At 37.7% G+C, this 17,979-nt stretch overlaps 2 protein-coding genes across 5 annotated transcripts in view; one reads left to right on the top strand and one right to left on the bottom strand.

Annotated features, from left to right (window-relative positions):
- Positions 1-1,509: 1,509 nt before the first annotated feature.
- LOC116730939 (zinc finger protein 570-like) lies at positions 1,510-5,748 on the top strand. The gene is made up of 2 exons (XM_032580510.1): positions 1,510-2,845; positions 4,363-5,748. Exons 1-2 carry the CDS (start codon positions 2,734-2,736, stop codon positions 5,163-5,165), a joined length of 915 nt encoding a protein of 304 aa, XP_032436401.1. The 5' UTR covers positions 1,510-2,733; the 3' UTR covers positions 5,166-5,748.
- The window catches only part of LOC116730875 (gastrula zinc finger protein XlCGF57.1-like), a 29,790-nt gene continuing 14,294 nt past the window's right edge, over positions 2,484-17,979 (bottom strand). Inside the window, exons 2-6 of one of the 4 annotated variants that reach the window (XR_004341430.1) lie at positions 17,550-17,618; positions 16,600-16,758; positions 7,900-7,903; positions 6,126-6,129; positions 2,484-2,497 (exon numbers count right to left, since the gene is read on the bottom strand). Coding sequence is in view for 3 of the 4 variants with exons in the window: in XM_032580416.1 (XP_032436307.1) it covers positions 12,289-13,862; positions 16,600-16,758; positions 17,550-17,618 (1,802 nt within the window). In the remaining variant the exon portion in view is untranslated. Of the gene's footprint in view, positions 2,498-6,125; positions 6,130-7,899; positions 7,904-11,901; positions 13,863-15,039; positions 15,765-16,599; positions 16,759-17,549; positions 17,619-17,979 lie in introns of those variants that run through there. The other 3 variants (XM_032580416.1, XM_032580417.1, XM_032580418.1) reach the window with 3 other exon arrangements.

Consider the following 17,979-nt stretch of genomic DNA (forward strand, 5'->3'; position numbering starts at 1 on the left):
TCTTTAATAGTTTGATCAAAATAACAATGGTCCAGTTGTGAACATAATTATTTTTAAACTATTAATCCGAGCAAATAATCCATCCATCACTCCCTTCAACCGCCTCCTTTATTAAATGTTTAAACCCAAACCATGCTAGAAGACCATTACTAGAGAAACACTCCATTTCTGCAGGGAAGTCATGCCAGACTGAAGAACGCCAACAACAGCCTGGAGAAATACTCTGCTGACTGGAAGCGCGCCCTTTGGTCGGGTGAGATAAAATTAAATCTCACCGGCCATAAATGCATTGCTTGTGTCTGGAGAAACAAGGGAGAGAAACAGCTACACACTACAAGATTTGCAATGGAGGATTCCTCGTCGTCAATAATAAGAGATCATTAGGAGAAAGACGCGATACAAACATAGCTGAAGAACAACTCCTCAATGAATCCAATCTGCCTCCATTTATGTGTACTTATTAAATTTAAGATGGTACAAAGGCTCCATACTGTCAAAACTCTTTCCCCATGTGAACACCATTTGTGACGGGAGTAAACTTTACACACTCTGCCACTTTTTCGTCGTGTCCTGTTCTAACAGAATTCTGGTCTTAACTTTAGGAGGTTTTAGAGTCACCATTCACCCATTTCTCTCTTTGGTGCATCAAAAAACAATGTTTCTCTCACAAAGCCGCCATTGAACTGTATGTCCTGCTCCTCCCTTCTAGCTCATCGGCTCATTCTCTCGAACTAGAAAAGTGACCACTCCACAGATGGATCTGTCATGTTAGAAGTTTTTTTTTTAATTAAAGAGTTAGATTGACTTAGCATGGCGCCCTCTGCATAAGGTGTTATTTGCTCTTTGGATAGTCACTGTATAACCCCATGGGGGCTTTTTGATGTTTTTTCCCATGTCCTGTTTTGAGCGTTTATTCTCTGTGTAAAGTTTAATAAATGTACATTGACAAAAGAAAAAGCATGGTGGCGGCTTCAATGCTTGGATTATTATTCTCTCTGCATTTGGATGCTTTGCCCACTGTAAAACATTTGAGTTGCATTTAGTTGTGTCTACTATCTAATACATTTAGCCAGTTTTAGATTTTGAGCCTAAATGTGAGTTTGTGAAAGATAAACTTACAGGAGTTAGTTGTGTTAACTTTTTATTAATTTTGTCAAACTTCCAAGAGTTGAATAAACTGGAGTTTTAAGGTTAACACTGAAAGAAGAAAAAGACAGGAGTGGGCATTATTTCCCAGAATGCTTAGCGGCATGTTTTTGTATCTGAGATGGAAGTGAGTTACATTGACCTGACTCTTGTGTTTTATTAATGTTTATTTTAATGTCCTAAATGTTTCTGGGCAGAATTCATTGTTATCTTCTAATAAAATTTATTTTCAGATCAGAAATTTTGTTCATGGAATTTGACAGAAAACTTTAAATCCTCCTAAAGTAAAAATAAGTTTATTTTAACTTGATAATGTGAGTAAAATAACATAAATGTGTGCTCTTTAACATATTGCATATTGTTAAATAATTATTTGGTTAAATTGCAGCATTAAGTTAAAACTCACAATTCAAATTTAATTAACTTAAAAACAATATTTAGACAACGTGTCTCTTGTTGTAAAATCAACTTCATAAACTTTAATTTCTGAGTTAAAACCAAAACAATTTTCTTGTCGACTTAAATTTCATTTTCAGGTTAAACCATCTTCAAATGTTTTACAGTGTTGCTGGAAGGATTTTTACTTTGACAATTTTACTTCTATGATGCGTAACCGTGGCAACATGGTTTTGTTTTTACAACTGCAAGCAGCTGATTAGCATCTCAAAAGCTCAAAGAAAGCGATTTAAATCAGAGCTGCATAAGCAAACCTGGTGGATTAGAAATTGGTTTCCAACAACTCATTGTGTTATGAAGGACACGTTACTTTGGAATATTGTCTCTGCTGCCTGAATATTGAGCTGTTAGCATGTTAAAGTCTTCAGTCAGAGGCCTTTTCAGAGTCCTTGCAAGACTGACTGCTACCAGAGATCTTTCCTGCCCACAGCATCACCATCAACAGCAACTCTTTCAAGATACTTGAATGATAAAATGGTTCTTTACTAATCCTGTGGAAATTCAGGTATCCTGTGGCATCCATAAAAGTTACCCATTCCCAGATCAAATGGTTAAAATTCACATAATAAAAAGATAAGAAAGACAGTATGGTGCAGAAAGTGTTTTTATCTTTGTCAGTGTAAACACACACAAGGCACAATGACTTAGAGACAGAAAATATCAGAAGTAGCCTATTGTCTCCTTTTATTAGACTCAAAGTTTTTTGTACTAGAGACTTTCTGATTTTAGATTTTCAAAAAAACGTTTATAAAACGTGTAAAAAATAATCTACAGAAATCCAAAAATCCCACATCAAAGCTGGTGGTTAGTGCTGAGACAAAGAGGCTGTTTGTGAAAAATAATCCAAAACGGCAATACCCATATTTACAGCACCATACTGAAAACGTTATGTTAGCTACGCCTAAACAATTTTACAAAAACATTTTGTTATATTTAATCCATTTCCAGTATTGTTATTTTTTAAGTTCAAATTAAAGCGGAACTAAAGTTAGTTCACAGTTTCTCCCAGAGCGTCACAGGGAGAAGCACGGGAGATCCAAACACAGCCTGACAGCGTTAGCTTGGCTTCGGAGACTGTCAGGAGACTCCATCTGTTCTTTTAGGCGGAGCATTTCACTGTCTGCATTAAAAATGTCTTCAGTTCAGCCTCGGAGAGCGCTAAGTAAGGAGCATGAAACTCCCGCTGAAGAAACATTTCCTGAGTTTAAAGAAATCATCGTCAAGTCCGAAGAGGAGGTCGATGGTAAGCTCAGACTGCTGGACTTCACAGCGGTAGATGTGGAAAAAATACAGCGGCGCTCATTTATTTGGGTTGTTGGGAGGATTTGAGCTCATATGGTGGGTTTAGTTTAACGTCGACACTTCTACAGCTTCATTTAATCAGGTAAATGCGGCTTCGGGCCCATTCGCCGCGGTCAAGCCAGCCCCCATTCCCAGAATATACGGCGAAGCCCACAAACGAGCCAGACGCCACATTGGCTTCGTTGTCCAGTAGAAACAATGCGTCATCGCGTCCGCCATATTGAGAGTGGCGAGGGTGCCTACATAATTGATGGAAGCGTCCTTGGAAAGTGCTTTTTTTGTTATTGTTTTCAAAGAAACGCTAACGTTTACGTTCAAGTCATTTTGTTAAACCATTTCAAACACAAAAATGTATAAATTCTTCCTCTAGTAATGATGATTTAGACAAAGTTAACACCATCTTCAGTTTAAGATACAACGTTTTGGCTAAAATTCAGTTAACAGGCAAATGGATGTCTCATGGATACACAAAAAAAATTACAATAGAAAATAGCATTAAAAATAAAATAGGTAAGATAAAGGAAAAAAGTTTACTTTTGTGTGTTTGTGCAGAGTAGTAAAAGTAGTCTTTTTGCAAATAGACTAGTACTGTCTTGATTATGATCATGAAACTTCATTTATTACACCTATTCTGTCTCATAAATATTGGTTAGGAGGTGAATATTTATAAACTATTTTTATTGTATCAAGAATGAGTTAACTCACTCTAAACTCGGTTTCAGTGACATCTAGTGGAGAAATAGGAGACTGTTTAGTTGAGTATAATTGGCCCAATGAGCTTTTTTTTAATGAAAACCCGTTTTTATGGTGACCTGCTACACTAAACATGTTCATTTTTTTGCATAAAATAATTTTTGGATTAAGAGATTTTAGTCTGCTTTAGAATGAGCTGCTTTAGGGCCTCTTGTCACTTTAAATCCAAATAAACCTCTGTTGGCCACAACCCCAAGCTCAACATTTACACTTGCATGTGAAAATGTTTGCAAACAGATGCACAATTATACAACTGTACATCTTAGATGAGCAGAAGTAGAGCCTCCTGTACAACCAACAAGAATGCAGCAAGTGCTTTCTGAATGATAAATCAACAACAAAACACTTGTCTTGTCCAGCAGCCACTGTACAGCGCATACAGTGGTAAAACCAGCTGACCAAACATCCTGGATCTCAACTTGGGTTGCTAGGTGACATGCCAGGCTTGCCCTTAGGTTACAGGGCTGTGCCCATCTAATGGGACTTAACAATTGGGACACCAGACATCAAACGATATTAACTTATTGCCAAAAAACAACTGAGTGTTGTTCTAAGCACTTAAACTGTTTTAGAAGGAGTTGAGACCCAAATGGAAGAACAGAAATGTGAAAAATGTAAATTTTGCATGACAGGTTCCCTTTAAAGTCAAGTGGGCTTTCACATTTCACTCACATTTCTAATCTTTTCTTCTTTCTCCTCATCCAGATTTGCCTCAATTTTATGACAGTAAAGACGACCAGCAGCCCTCTAGCCAGGAGAAGAAAACCAGTTTGGACGAGGAGGAATCAGAACCTCTTCTGATGAAACGGGACCAAGAGGAACAAGAGGAGCAGGTGGAGCTGGTACATCTGGAGATAAAAGAGGAAGAGGAGGAACTCTACATTAGTCAGGATCAAGAGAGCGTTGTGTTGAAGCAGGAGATTGATACGTCAACGATGACTCTTTACAATAAGAAAAAATCTGCTTCTAAACGTAACCAGGAAGTTCCTGAATCTAAGAAACAGGATCCCGAAGGCCCTGGATCCAGAAAAGACGAAGAACCAAAACAAAACAGCTTCCTGAAAACTCATACATTCAAGAATCTATACTCCTGTAAAATTTGTGGCAAAATTTTCCCTCAAAACAGTCACTTAACGAGACACATGAGAATTCACACAGGTGAGAAGCCGTTTTCATGCGTCACCTGTGGAAAATGCTTCAGTCAGAAAGGTAACTTGGCGTATCACATGAAGGGTCACACCGGCGAGAAGCCCTTCTCGTGCATCACCTGTGGAAAAAGCTTCAGTTTCAAAAGTATTTTACTCATTCATTCAAGAATTCACACGGCTGAAAAGCCCTTCTCATGTCTGACCTGTGGAAAAAGCTTCACCCAGAAAAGCAGTTTGACGTATCACATGCGGGTTCACACGGGTGAGAAGCCATTCTCCTGCATGTTCTGTGGAAAAACCTTCAGGCAAAGATCGAAATTAACTCGTCACACCAGAATCCACACTGGCGAGAAGGCGTAAAACTGAAGCATCGAGGTGCTTTTGAAACTCAACTGTTCAGAATCTGGAGTGATTAATACGTAATCACAGCTTAACTACATTTTTCTGACGAAGAAAAATAAGAATCGCACTAAAATATTAATTACACTAATGTAATGTCTTTCTGCCAAGTTTGACTTCCCAGTTTAAAGGGAGGTTCAATCGGCGAACCAAACAGTGCTGATGTTTGATCTTTTTGTCTTCCTTTGCATGGATCTTCATTGACTTCAAAGCAAGTCTGACTTGTGATGTTTTTCCAGTGTATTTTTTTTCATATGCAGACTGTTTTGAAGAAGGTTTAGTTTAGAGAATGTGTTGATAAAATTATTTAAATGTCTGATTTAAAAATGTCTTGGAATAAATAAAAAAAAATGTCTGTAGGTTTTACAGAACAAAATGGACTGCTTGTGAGTTTTTCCTCACAACAAACATGAAATCCTGGTTGCTAATAGGGACCATTGAAGTTTAAATACATGAAAGCATAACTGACATTTTAATGTGAATGTTTTCCTTCGTGTTCAGTGTTATGAATAGAAAAGGAATAAAAACCTGGTTGAATACGCATCATTGTCGTCTCTGGACTTTTTTTAAAACAAGTTTTAAGAATTAAAACTAAGTTTTAATCTTGTCATAATGGATGTTTAAAGTTTGAAATGACAATCCGATTTATGATTAATTGACACAAAAGAATCAGCTAATTTATTTCTGCAGGTTGTTAAAAACCTATGGTTGTGGTTAAACGTTTAAGCAGTTATATTTGATCGAAATGTGAAAATAGCACAGAAAAATTATCACTTAATTTTCTCTGCAGGGACATGTGAGTAACGGATTAAATATTATTGCACAAATGACTTATAAATAACATGACAAAAAAAGTATAAACTTGTATAACACAAGCAACAAATTAATGTGTCCATGTAAAACGTACGGAGCATTAAGGACCAGGCTTGGGAAACTTTACACTAGACTGCTGCCGAAAACATTACAGTGAAAGAGCGGCACACTTTCTGGCGGCATTCCTTTTTCATTTCATAAAGGCTGATGTTTTATGTTTTTATATTTTTAAATAAGAATGATTGACATGAAACAAGCTCCTATATCTTGCTGCAAAGTTATTTTTATATTTTTCCAAGTCTATTAAGATATTTGGACAAGAAACTAGACAAAAATTCTTGGTAAGATTTTGTGTTTCTGCAGTGTACCATAATTTTTATCCAAACCTGTTTTAGATTTTGTTGAATCAAAATTCAAAAATAATGTTTTTTTAAGAGTTAATTTTTAGTAAAGTTTTATTCATTACTTTTATCAGTTGTGGATAATTTTCTGTCAGTGACCACTGTGGGCTTTTCGTTCATTAATTGGTGCGTCAATACTATAAGCAGAAAATGCACTAAAACAAAATCAGAGATGCTTAAAAATAAATGCTGCTAAAAAAAACATTAATGGATTATTGAGAGATTAGTGATAATCATTAGTTGCAGCCATAGTTTTATAACTGAACTGTAAGTAAAGCATCTATAGAGCCATGTAGCAATTACAGTGAAAAATAATTTATTTTACACACATTTAAAAGCTTTTCTTTTTTTCATTATCAGAGCTTCCCAAATTTTGTGTATCAACAGTAAATAAGTTTTTCACTGACCAACATTTCCATGATCAGGAGAGGAACAGTAGTGCAGTCCAGGATGACCCGGAACCGGAACATCTGCAGATGAAACAGGAGCAAGCAGAACTTCAACATCTACAGATCTACTGTAGATAAAAGACCAAAAAGAACCAGAACACCTACAGATAAAACATGAAGCGCAGGAACTATGCATCGGTCAGGAAGAAGAGATGCTTGTGCCGAAGCAGGAGACCAATACCTTCACACTGACTCCAGCTAATTAGAAAAAAATGCCACACTGAACCAGAACCAAATGGAACCCAAATTATCTTACAAGTTGCTTCTGAAGCTGAGAGCCAGGAGCAGGTCTGTGTGACAACAGGGGACGAAGACCCAAAACAAAAAATTAAAAGATGTCAGAAAACCAGTTCTCAACTGCAAGAAAACTCTCACAGATAAGAAGCTGTATTCTTGTCAAATTCATGATAGTTTGTTTTTTCAAAAGAGTCACATGACGAGAACTCACACAGGTGACAGTCCTTTTTCATGCATCACCTGTGGAAAACGTTACAGTCAAAAAACTGGTTTAGTTTATAACAAGAGAGCTCACACAGGTGAGAGGCCTTCTAAATGTAATTTAACTAATCACATGTGACCCACACAGGAGAAATGAAGCAAACCAATCACAGTTCAACCAATCACAAAAAGAAAGCCTACTAGGCGTGCCGTGGTGGCAGATGGGTTAGCGCGACCCACATTCAGAGGCAACGTAGCCTCGACGTGGCTGTCTCGGGTTCGACTCCCGGACCCGACGACGTTTACCGCATATCTTCCCCCCTTTCCTGTCAGCCTACTTTGAAAAAGGGACACTAGAGCCCACAAAAAGACCCCTTGCAGGGCGATAAAACAAAACAAAAAGAAAGCCTACTAAAATAGCTTGAAAGGTTTAGTGGACTCCAGGTATTTAACAAATAGTTAAATTGTGTAAATCTAAAGTGTCTATTTTAACAGCTGAAACAGCAAATATGCAATAATACGCACAGTGGGAACTGACTTAGCAGTAGCACAGAAGCTAACATCTATACTTTTTCAAATCGCTGGTCTTACAACCAATCTGTCAAGTAGTAGTGCACTCAGTTAGGCCAGCTTCCCAAGCTGCAGTTTTGTTTATGTTCTTTAGATCTACAAAATATTTGATTCTTCAAAAGAGTCAATGAATAGATGAATCTACGAATACTGAACCACGAATAGAAAGGGGTCCAGTGTAATACTCCAATAGTCCTCGTCATTTTTAGATTGATACTTTAAGACAATTGATTACAATTAACTAACTCCATTTAAAATGTAATCATGTAACTTTTTGAATTACTTGAATAATGTAAGTACACTTACATTTGTTTTCAATTGTTATTTGAATCTGTAAATGTCTGTAAATTCAACTTGCTATGTCTAGATCAGGGGTATTCAAGAAAACTGTGAGGAGGTCCAGTTCAAAGAAATTTCCTCAAGCAGAGGTCCGCAATATCGTCTATTTGCAGTATGACAATATCGGAATACATGGTGTTAAAGAAAACAATAATACAGGTTAAAATAATTTCAAAGAAGTTTATTAGCACTGAAACACAGGATAACATTGTGTGGCTGCAGTTTAAATTAAAAATAGCTAAATTATGTATTCAAAAATAAAGAAAGTGCTTAAGAAAAAATAGCAGCTTCAGTTTCCTTTTGTTTGAACAATCTCAATATTTCTGCTCAACAAAACAACTCTCAAAACACCTGAACTATTTCTCTTACAGATTTCTCTTACATCTGTCTTCCCCCAATTTCCCTTGCTCAGTGTGAGAATTGAGCTTTGGCTTGCCCTGCCAACATTTTAAATCTGGGCTTGAAGGAGGTCAGGGCCATTCTCATGCACATGTGCAGATGCTCATTGGTGAGCTTGGAACGATATTTTGTTTTTATTATGTTCATTGTAGAGAACGCTGCCTCACAGCTGTATGTGGAGCCGAACATGGTCAAGATAAACAGGGCCACCTTTTTCAGATCTGGGAAAGCTGCCTCAGAAACCATCTGGAGCCAGAATGTGGTAGATTCGGTTCTTGCAAACTGCTCTTTCAGGGCCACATCTGCCTGGAGGTCAATCATTTGCATCTGGAGAGGCCCAGTGTTTGCCCACTTGAAGTGATGTGTGACATCATTTGTGAATGCTCTGACATCAGTGATGAGAAATGGATTCTGTATGAAGAGGGTGAGCTCCTCTCCAATGCTGAAGCTATCAAAGCGTTTGCTGAAGTTTTCAATCAACTTGTCAACAAAGTCAACAAAAGAGGAGACATCTCTATGGCCCTGCACCTGTTCTTTCACTTTTGGGAAGTGTGTGTAGTCTCCTTGCAGATCTTCTTTATACACCTGAAGTTTTCGTTGAAATGAGCGGACAGCTGTCATCAGATCACAAATGGAATTGTTCTTTCCCTGCAGCTGCAAATTAAGCCCATTCAGGTGTGACATGATATCAGCCAAAAAAGCTACGATACCCATGTTTTTCTCGTCATTTAGAAAGACAGAAAAGTTGGCTGCTTTCTGACTTTCCAGTTGTTCCAAGAAAGCTGTTACTTCATGTCTAATTGACCAAAATCGCTCTAGCACCCTGCCTTTGCTGAGCCATCTAACATTGTTATGTAGCAAAAGATCATCAGAGTTTGCATCAACCTCTTTGAGAAATTCCCTGAGCATGCGATGCTGACAAGAAGAAGATGCCCTGAGAAAGTTTATGATTTTCATCATTGTCTTCATCACCTCAGCATACTCATCTGACAGGGTGGAGCAAAGGACAGCCTGATGAATAATGCAGTGGTAAGAGATCAGGTCAGCGTTGTCTTCTTTCAACCTTGCCACAGCTCCCTTTTCTCTCCCTATCATGGCAGGGGCTCCATCAGTGGTTATTGATATCACTTGTTTTGGCTCTATTCCTCGCTTTGCTAGCATTTCCTTAATGGCCAGGTAGATGTCTTCTCCTTTGGTAGTGGTCTGCAGGGGAGTCACACCTAAGAGGTCTTCACAGAACTGATTTTTCTCCCTGTTTAAGAATCTTATGTAAACCAATAGCTGAGCATTGTCAGACACATCAGTAGATTCATCCACAGCCAGGCCAACACACGGTGCCTTACAAATAGCTTCTTCCAGCTGGGACAGTGAATCTTGAGCTAGTATCTCACTTCTCCTTGTGGCTGTGCAGGCTGACAGGGGTATTTTCTCTATTTTGTCACAGAGCTCATCTTTTTCTTTACCATCAAGTAACGCCTCTGCTATTTCAGTCATGCACTCTTTGACAATACTTCCATCTGTAAAGGGCTTTTTGTGTTTCCCTAAAACCCAAGCAACACGGAGGGAACATTCATTAGCACGCTGTTGTGCGCTGAAAGCACGGCTTAATACCCTGGTGGACTGATCATATTGGGCAGTGTTAAGGAAAATGATTATTTTCCGGTGCTTAATACAGTTAATCTTACGACATGTGTAAAGGTATAGCCAACACTCTTATTTGGAACAGTTTTCTGTTGAGCATTTGGGAATTCAGCTGAAGAAGCAGGCCGAAGCAGGGCCCTTTGCCTCCCCCACACACAGAGCAATAAAATTTGCATTCCAATGGGAGTGGGGACTACGGAGGTGTCTGTGAAATCTCATCTTAGGACGTTTGGCGTCAGGGATCTGCCCGTATCAGACGGAGATGAGCACGGAGTGGTCCGCCCTTTTGCTTGGACAAAGAACAGAGCACCTTCGAAGCTGAGCTGTAAGGAGGGGAGTTTCCGGGGTTCTCTGGGGGGCCGAAACAGGTCTCTGAGTGGTCGAACAACAGGACGCCTTCTTTGCATATATTAAATAGGGAAACACCTCTTTCATTTAAAAGTACAGGTCAGCAAGCCAACAGAGAGTTTTTTCCATCTTTTCTCCACGTGGGCGCCCTTTTGTCTGTCTTTGTGTTTCGTGTTGTCTGTTTCCCCTTGTCTGTATAAAATGTATATCTCTGTATCTCTGCAGCTTTGTTGTCGATTGCTTTGTATGAATTAAACTCTGTGATCTGTGACGTCATTGTGCCTCGCCGTCTCCTTGCCAGCCGTGACGACATCCGCTCGGGACCCGGCTAACAGGAGGGAAGGAGAGCCATGCTTTTTCCTAAATTTAAGCTAACCTAATAACTTTCCTCCTTAACAGCAGTGAGACTTCGAATTTTCTGCGTCCGGAGTTCGGACTTAGGGGGGTATGATTGGTCAAATGCTTTGTGCTTAGTCTCATAGTGACGCTTGACATTGGCACTTTTAATAAGTGCCACGGTTTCGGAGAATATGAGGCACACTGGTTTCGTGCTCGCGGGTGGAAGAATGAACATGTATGCATCAGTCCATTCCGTGTTGAACGCTCGATTTTCGGCATCTACTTTTCTCTTTTTAGAAAGCGCCATAGTGTTTGTACCTCTTCTGACTGTAATTCACGCCCTGTCTTCCTGTATCACCTCCCTGCGTTTCTCGCTTCAATCGCTTTTCGCTCGCCTTTCACCTCCTCTTCCTTATATCACACTGCGTGGATGTCTGTGCCTGGCTACAAACCTCTGCTTCGGTTTGCTCATACAACTCGCTCTGAGTTCAAGCTGGCGATTTGATTCGCTAGTTGAACCACGTGGTTAGTATGACTAGCACGCGATTGGTTTGTAGCTTCCAATCCTTGCTCAGTGCAGTGCTGGTAAAAGCACTTGTGTCAGATAGGGAAAAAAATAAATGCTCCGGTTTAAAATTAATTCTCCCGTCAAAATTAACAAATATTTTAACAATTTATTCCGGGTCCGGATGGGATGGCATATGGGTCCGTATCCGGACCGAGGTCCGTTGGTTGCGGACCACGGGTCTAGATGCTGCTTTTAGCAGATTGTGATGTACGTAGTAATTACAATGACTTTTTAAAGGTAACTGATTTACACCAACTTTTATTACCTTTTTATGATGTATTTTGGTTGCATTAAATAAAATCAGGCAACTAATCAACTCTATGTTGGCCTTTTTATTATATTTATATATATATTTCAACAATTTACCACTAAAATGAAAAAAGAAGACCATCATCATGGTAAACTGACTTTATTACAAGAGACTTAAAAATAGTTTCACTGACAGTCACTTTCATAACAGAAGTTGAATCTATATCAAAATATTTTCAAACATCCTAAAAACTAAAAACCTTCTCAAACTGTGTAACTGATGAAAAAGACATAGGTAGAACAACAACCAGTTTGTTTAGCTTTAACAAATATGTCAGTAAAGATATTTCAACAAAAAATGTAAAATATATCAGTCATCCTTCCAAAATCAGAAATAAATATAAAATTTTAAATTTATAAAATGTTAAATTTGCATACATTTAAGTATCTTTAATTACAAGTCTTTTTTAATGTCACTGTATTTACATTAAAAGGAAAGTTACAGAGGAACTTGTTCACTTTAAAACATCTCATCTGTGATTCCCCGTGTGAACACGTAAACTCCTTTTAGTCTTGTAACTCTTTCCACAGGTCCCACAAAGGAAAGGTTTCTCACCTGTATGACTTTTCAAGTGAGAATTTAAACTATTTTTGGTAGACAGACCTTTTCCACAGATCCCACAGGAAAAAGGTTTCTCACCTGTATGAGTCCTCATGTGATAAGTTAAAACAGATTTATATCTGCAATTTTTTCCACAGGTCCCACATTCGAAAGGCTCCTTGCCTGTATGAGTTCTTGCGTGAGAAGTTAATCCATCTTTTGTAGGAGACTGTTTTCCACAAATTTCACATGAGAAAGGTTTCTCACCTGTGTGCGTTCTCATGTGTTGAGCTAAATTGGTTTTAGTGATGAACCTTTTTTCACAGCACTCGCATGTGAAAGGCTTCACACCTGTATGAATCCTCATGTGACAAGTTAAACTGTTTTTTGTAATGAAACTTTTTCCACAAATTTCACATGAGAAAGGCCTCTCGCCTGTGTGAATTCTCATGTGAGAAGTTAAACTATTTCTGTCATTAAAACCCTTTCCACAAGTCATACATGTGAAAGGCTTTTCACCTGTGTGACCTCTCATGTGATTAGTCATGTGACCTTTTTGAGTGAATTTTTTTCCACAAGTCATACACGAGAAAGGCTTCTCACCTGTATGAATCCTAATATGAGAAGTTAAACAAGACCTGCTTCTGAAACGTTTTTGGCAGGTCACACATGTGAACGGCTTCTCTTCTGTGTGAGTTTTCATGTGAGTAGTTAAATTAGTTTTATAAATGAATGTTTTTTCACAGCTTTTACACGAGAATGGCCTCTCTCCTGTATGAGTTCTCTCGTGAGAAGTTAAAACCCTACTTTCCCTAAAACTCTTTCCGCACATCAAACATGGGAATGGCTTCTCACCAGTATGAATCATCATATGCATTGTCAAGTGACCTTTTCGAGTAAAGGCTTTGTCACAAATTTTACAGGAATATATATATAGTTCCCTGTGAGTTTTCTTGTGGGTATGTTTTAAACCCTCAGAAGTTACTTTTTGCCCTTTGGTTTTCTGACATCTCTTGTTTTGCTTCTGCTCTTTTTCTCTCTTTTCTCCTGGGTCTTCAGAATTGTTTCCTTCCTGATAATGGTTATCTTCAGGAGAAGCATGAGAGACAAGTTGGTTCCTGTTTGATTCTGTTTCATTGTTGATTATTTGCACGTTAAGAGGAGTCACCAAAATGTCTCCAGTCTCCTGTTTAATCACAAACTGCTCTTCGTACTGAGTGATGCAGCGTTGATCCTCTTCATCTTTAAACTGCTGTTGTTCTGGTTCCTCTTGTTCTGGTTTTATGTGGAGATGTTCTGAATCTTCTTGTTCCTGTTTTATCTGTAGATGTTCCAGTTCCTCTTGCTCACACTTTATCAGTAGATGTTCTGGCTCTTTTTGCTCCTGTTTTATCTCCACAGATTCAAGTTTTACTTCATTTAAAGTCAAGTTCTCATCCTGGGTGTTGAGTTCAGTAATCACTCCAGATTCAGCGAGTTCATTCACACAGTCTTGTGGAAGATCTGGACAAAAAAAGACAACACAAGCATATAAATTTCAGTAAAATATAAACTTCACTTTAATCCCATCATGCATCTAAATAGGCTGGACATCTGGCCCAAGGGCCTTTGGAAAAAAACTTCAGCATCTGTCGATAAAAAGTGCCTTTAAACATCTACATTAAGTTCCAACTAGCAACATTTAATATTAAATGTTGAGTAAAACACCATTCCTGTATGCAAATAATTATTACTTGGCACACAAAACTGAATGAAAGTGACAAGGTATGAGAGTTACATGCCTCAAAATTTGTTTAAGAGCATGAAGATAGAAAGTGATGACACTAAAAACATTTGACATTTTGGTCGAATGTGACAGCAACGTGCAAAATTAATCATGATGTAAAAGTGACTGATTTATATCTGCTGCCTTTGCAAACACAAAATACACACATTATCTGAAAATAAAATAATAAAATAAATAATGTTTAAATATGAACTACACTTGGCCTTCCGCCTGTGCTCTCTGTAATAGAGACAAAAAATATTCTGGAGCGTGAATGAGAGTAATTCTGAAATATCTGTAAAAACCCTGTCCTCATTTTTTCCTGTTTTTCCCCACAACAGATCTATTTTTCTCAACAAGTTTCTCTGCTTACCTGCGAAGAACCTGCATCATCGTCCCTACAGCTGGTCTCTGGTCTAATGTCTCCTTTCTAAATACACACCTTCCAATGTGGCAATGAAAATCTCGTTCCTATATGTGGAAAGCAATGGCAAACACAACGTCCTCACAAAAATGAAGTAGGATTAGGTTTCATCCTGACTAACTATCGGTGGAAATGATCACTGCCTATTTCTTTGTTAAATGTGTCTAATGACCCTTTTACTCAGGCAGACAACTAAATAAAAACTTTCACAGGTATAATCATTCCTCTTCTTTAAATTAATGGCATCTAACTCTGCTGGTCATCGCTGAGATTCTAATGTGGAGAATGATAAGTCCAAGTGTAAAAGTGGGCCGAAGACACCATAAAAAGATCCATTCTCTCCAGCATTGTTCATTAAAATGGCACAGCAATATTGATGTAGAAAAGAAAATATGTATACAATAGGCACATTTAAAGATATTCTAGACTGTTGCATTCAGCAAATACATGTTCTCTCAATACTTTAAGTATTTTTAAAAGCAAGTACTTACTTTGACTCAAGTTAAATGTTGATGTGGGTTTTTTTAAAATTTCTACTAGAATACATTTTTGTAATTTTGACATTATAAGATGGACAGTAAGTAGTTCAGGTCACGGTTGATGATTTAAAGTATTTTATATTCAGCTGGAGCCTATTTGTTATTCCAGTCATATAATTTGGTGCAACAGCCCTTTAAATACGATGCCGAGTTTAGCGTCGGTGCCAAAACAATTTTCTTTAACTTGTCCAATCAGTAAAAGGCGAGGCTGTTTCATACCAACTCGGTCTAAGATAATCAGGGGAGTCCGGGAGAAATCCAGCAGTCTGCGCTGATCATCCATCTCTTCCTCGGACTTGACGATGATTTCTTTAAACTCTGTGAATGTTTCTTCAGCAGCAGTTAACGGCTCGTTGATAAACTCTCTCTGACGCTGAACTGAAGACATTTTTACTGCAAACACTCGAATATTTACCTAAAACATCAAACCCGTATTCTAACACAAGGAACGCTGACGCCTTCTCTGTGCTCTGTTAGCATTTCCTGTGTGTTTCACTGTGGCGCCACTGAAGAAACTGTGAAAGAGTTTTAGTTCCGCGTTGAATTTTCAAGTCCCCTCGAACGACCTCTATTTTATAATTCTCTTAATAATGTGATTATTTAGAAGTATTTATTTTTCAGTACTTTGATTCTCTAAGTGAAAGACACTATATAGGCTAAGACACAAAGAATGACCGTTAATTACTGAAATTTTGCTCTGACATCTAATATATTTTTAAAAATATTTAGTATTTAAATATTAAAACATTTAATTCAGAATCAAAGTGTTACATGAAACTATGCAGCTTTTATACAGTTGTATATGTACACACGCACAATGACTTTTGTGTGTATATATATATATATAAATATATATATATATATGTGTGTGTGTTCCTTTAATACACACTGTTAATATCCTGCTTGAAAACACAATTTTAAATCCATTTTATTTTAGACTCCTATTAATACTAAAATCTTGATTTAAAATGTAAAATTAGCAGGATAGTGTTAATTTTAAGAATGATTGTTTTCTGTGTGTTTCACTGTGGCTCCACAGAAGAAACTGAACAATTTTTTTTTGGTTCTACGTTAAACTTTCCAGTCACGCCAGAACCACATCTTTTTTACATAGGTCTGTTAAAAAATTTGAATATTATTAAATCATTTTCTGAGGGACTCTCAAAATCCACTGCTAAACTGAAAAAACAAGACCATCATGATGATAAATTGCACTTTATTTTATAAGAGCTACAAATGATTTTACTGACAGTAAAACTATTTGCATCTATATCACCAATACATTTACTAACACAAATGCAGCTTCTCCACAGATTAGTTATACACAGACACACACACATATATACAGTATATATAGTATATGTGTGTGCAAGTTTTATATCTGCAGGTTTTGTTATTGCAGAGTCGTTTGGTTTGGTGCAGCGACAATTTAAAGAGGATGTCAAGTTCAGAGTCGCCCCGGACAATTTTCTCTAACCTGCATCATCAGTAAAACGTGAGGGTGTTTCCTACCTATTTGGTGTAAGATTATCTGGGGTAATCGGGAGAAATCCAGCAGTCTGCGATGATCACCCATCTCTTCCTCGGACTTGACGATGATTTTATAAAACTCCGTTAATGTTTCTTCAGCAGCAGTTAACTGCTTGTTGATTAACTCTCTCTGAGGCGGAACTGAAGACATTTTAACAGCAAACAGTCAAATATTTTACCCAAAACACCAAACCTGAATTCAAACTACATTCTAACAGAGGGGAAGCTAACGCTGCTAGCTACTCTGTTTTCATTTCTCGTGTGTTTCACTGTAGCTCCACGGAAGAAACTAAGAAGACTTTTAGTTCCGCTTTAAATTTTCTGATATTTGTGTGTGTGTGTGTGTGTGTGTTACTTAAATTACTTCATTATTCATTTATTTAATTATTTATCTATTTATTTATATATATATATATATATTTTGTGTTGAAAATTTCTTAATCTGGGACCTGAGTACAAATTTCGTACCACAAACCCAAGCTGGTATGACGATGAAAAAAATCCTTGAATCCTTAACATCTAGAAAAAAAACATCTGAAGCACAAATTCTGTGTAAAGGATGACAAGACAAATAGGTAAAAATAACTTTACTAATTAGAATAGCTTTAACAAGGATGCTATCAATAAAGGTATCTAAACCAAAAAGGTAAACCATCTCAGGTATGATCAAGATTTAGTCAACCTAATGCCTACATTGTTGCCATATTATAATCAGCAAGATTTCAAGAGCAACTTGATATTTGAGGTTCACATTATGCCGTCTCATGTGTGAATTCTCATGTGAATAGGTAAACTCTTTCTGTTGGTTAACCTTTTTCCGCAGATTCCACATGAGAAAGGCCTCTCACCTGTGTGACTTCTTATGCGAGCAGTTAAACCCCTTCTTTCCCTAAAACTCTTTCCACAAGTGGTACATGTGAAAGGCTTCTCACCTGTGTGACCTTTCGTGTGATCAGTCAAATGACCTTCATCCTCTTTATGTATACAGCATTGTTGGTAATCTGGAAAAAAAGATAAAACCAAGGCTTATTGATTTAAATAAAAAATGCATTCTTCCATCCATTGTTCCCATATCACAACCCAGAAGGCGGGAGGCGCCCCAGTCCAACAACGAGACCCCGAGCACCTCCCAAAAAGTCATGGTAGGTGTTCATCAGGCCTGTCGGGATAACCACTGAACAGAATTTGATTTAGGAGCCCCTCTTCCTGCTAAGAACATCAGCTTCACTAACAGTGTTTCAATATAAATTTTGTGGAAACTGGGAGACGGGGTGGAGTTTAAATGACTTAGCTTAAAAGCAATCAGTGATCACTGTAATTTGGTGAGATGTATTAGTTAACAAACAGAGGTCAAACACAAAT

This window comes from Xiphophorus hellerii, chromosome 13 (assembly GCF_003331165.1).
Source record: "Xiphophorus hellerii strain 12219 chromosome 13, Xiphophorus_hellerii-4.1, whole genome shotgun sequence".
NCBI lineage: Eukaryota > Metazoa > Chordata > Actinopteri > Cyprinodontiformes > Poeciliidae > Xiphophorus > Xiphophorus hellerii.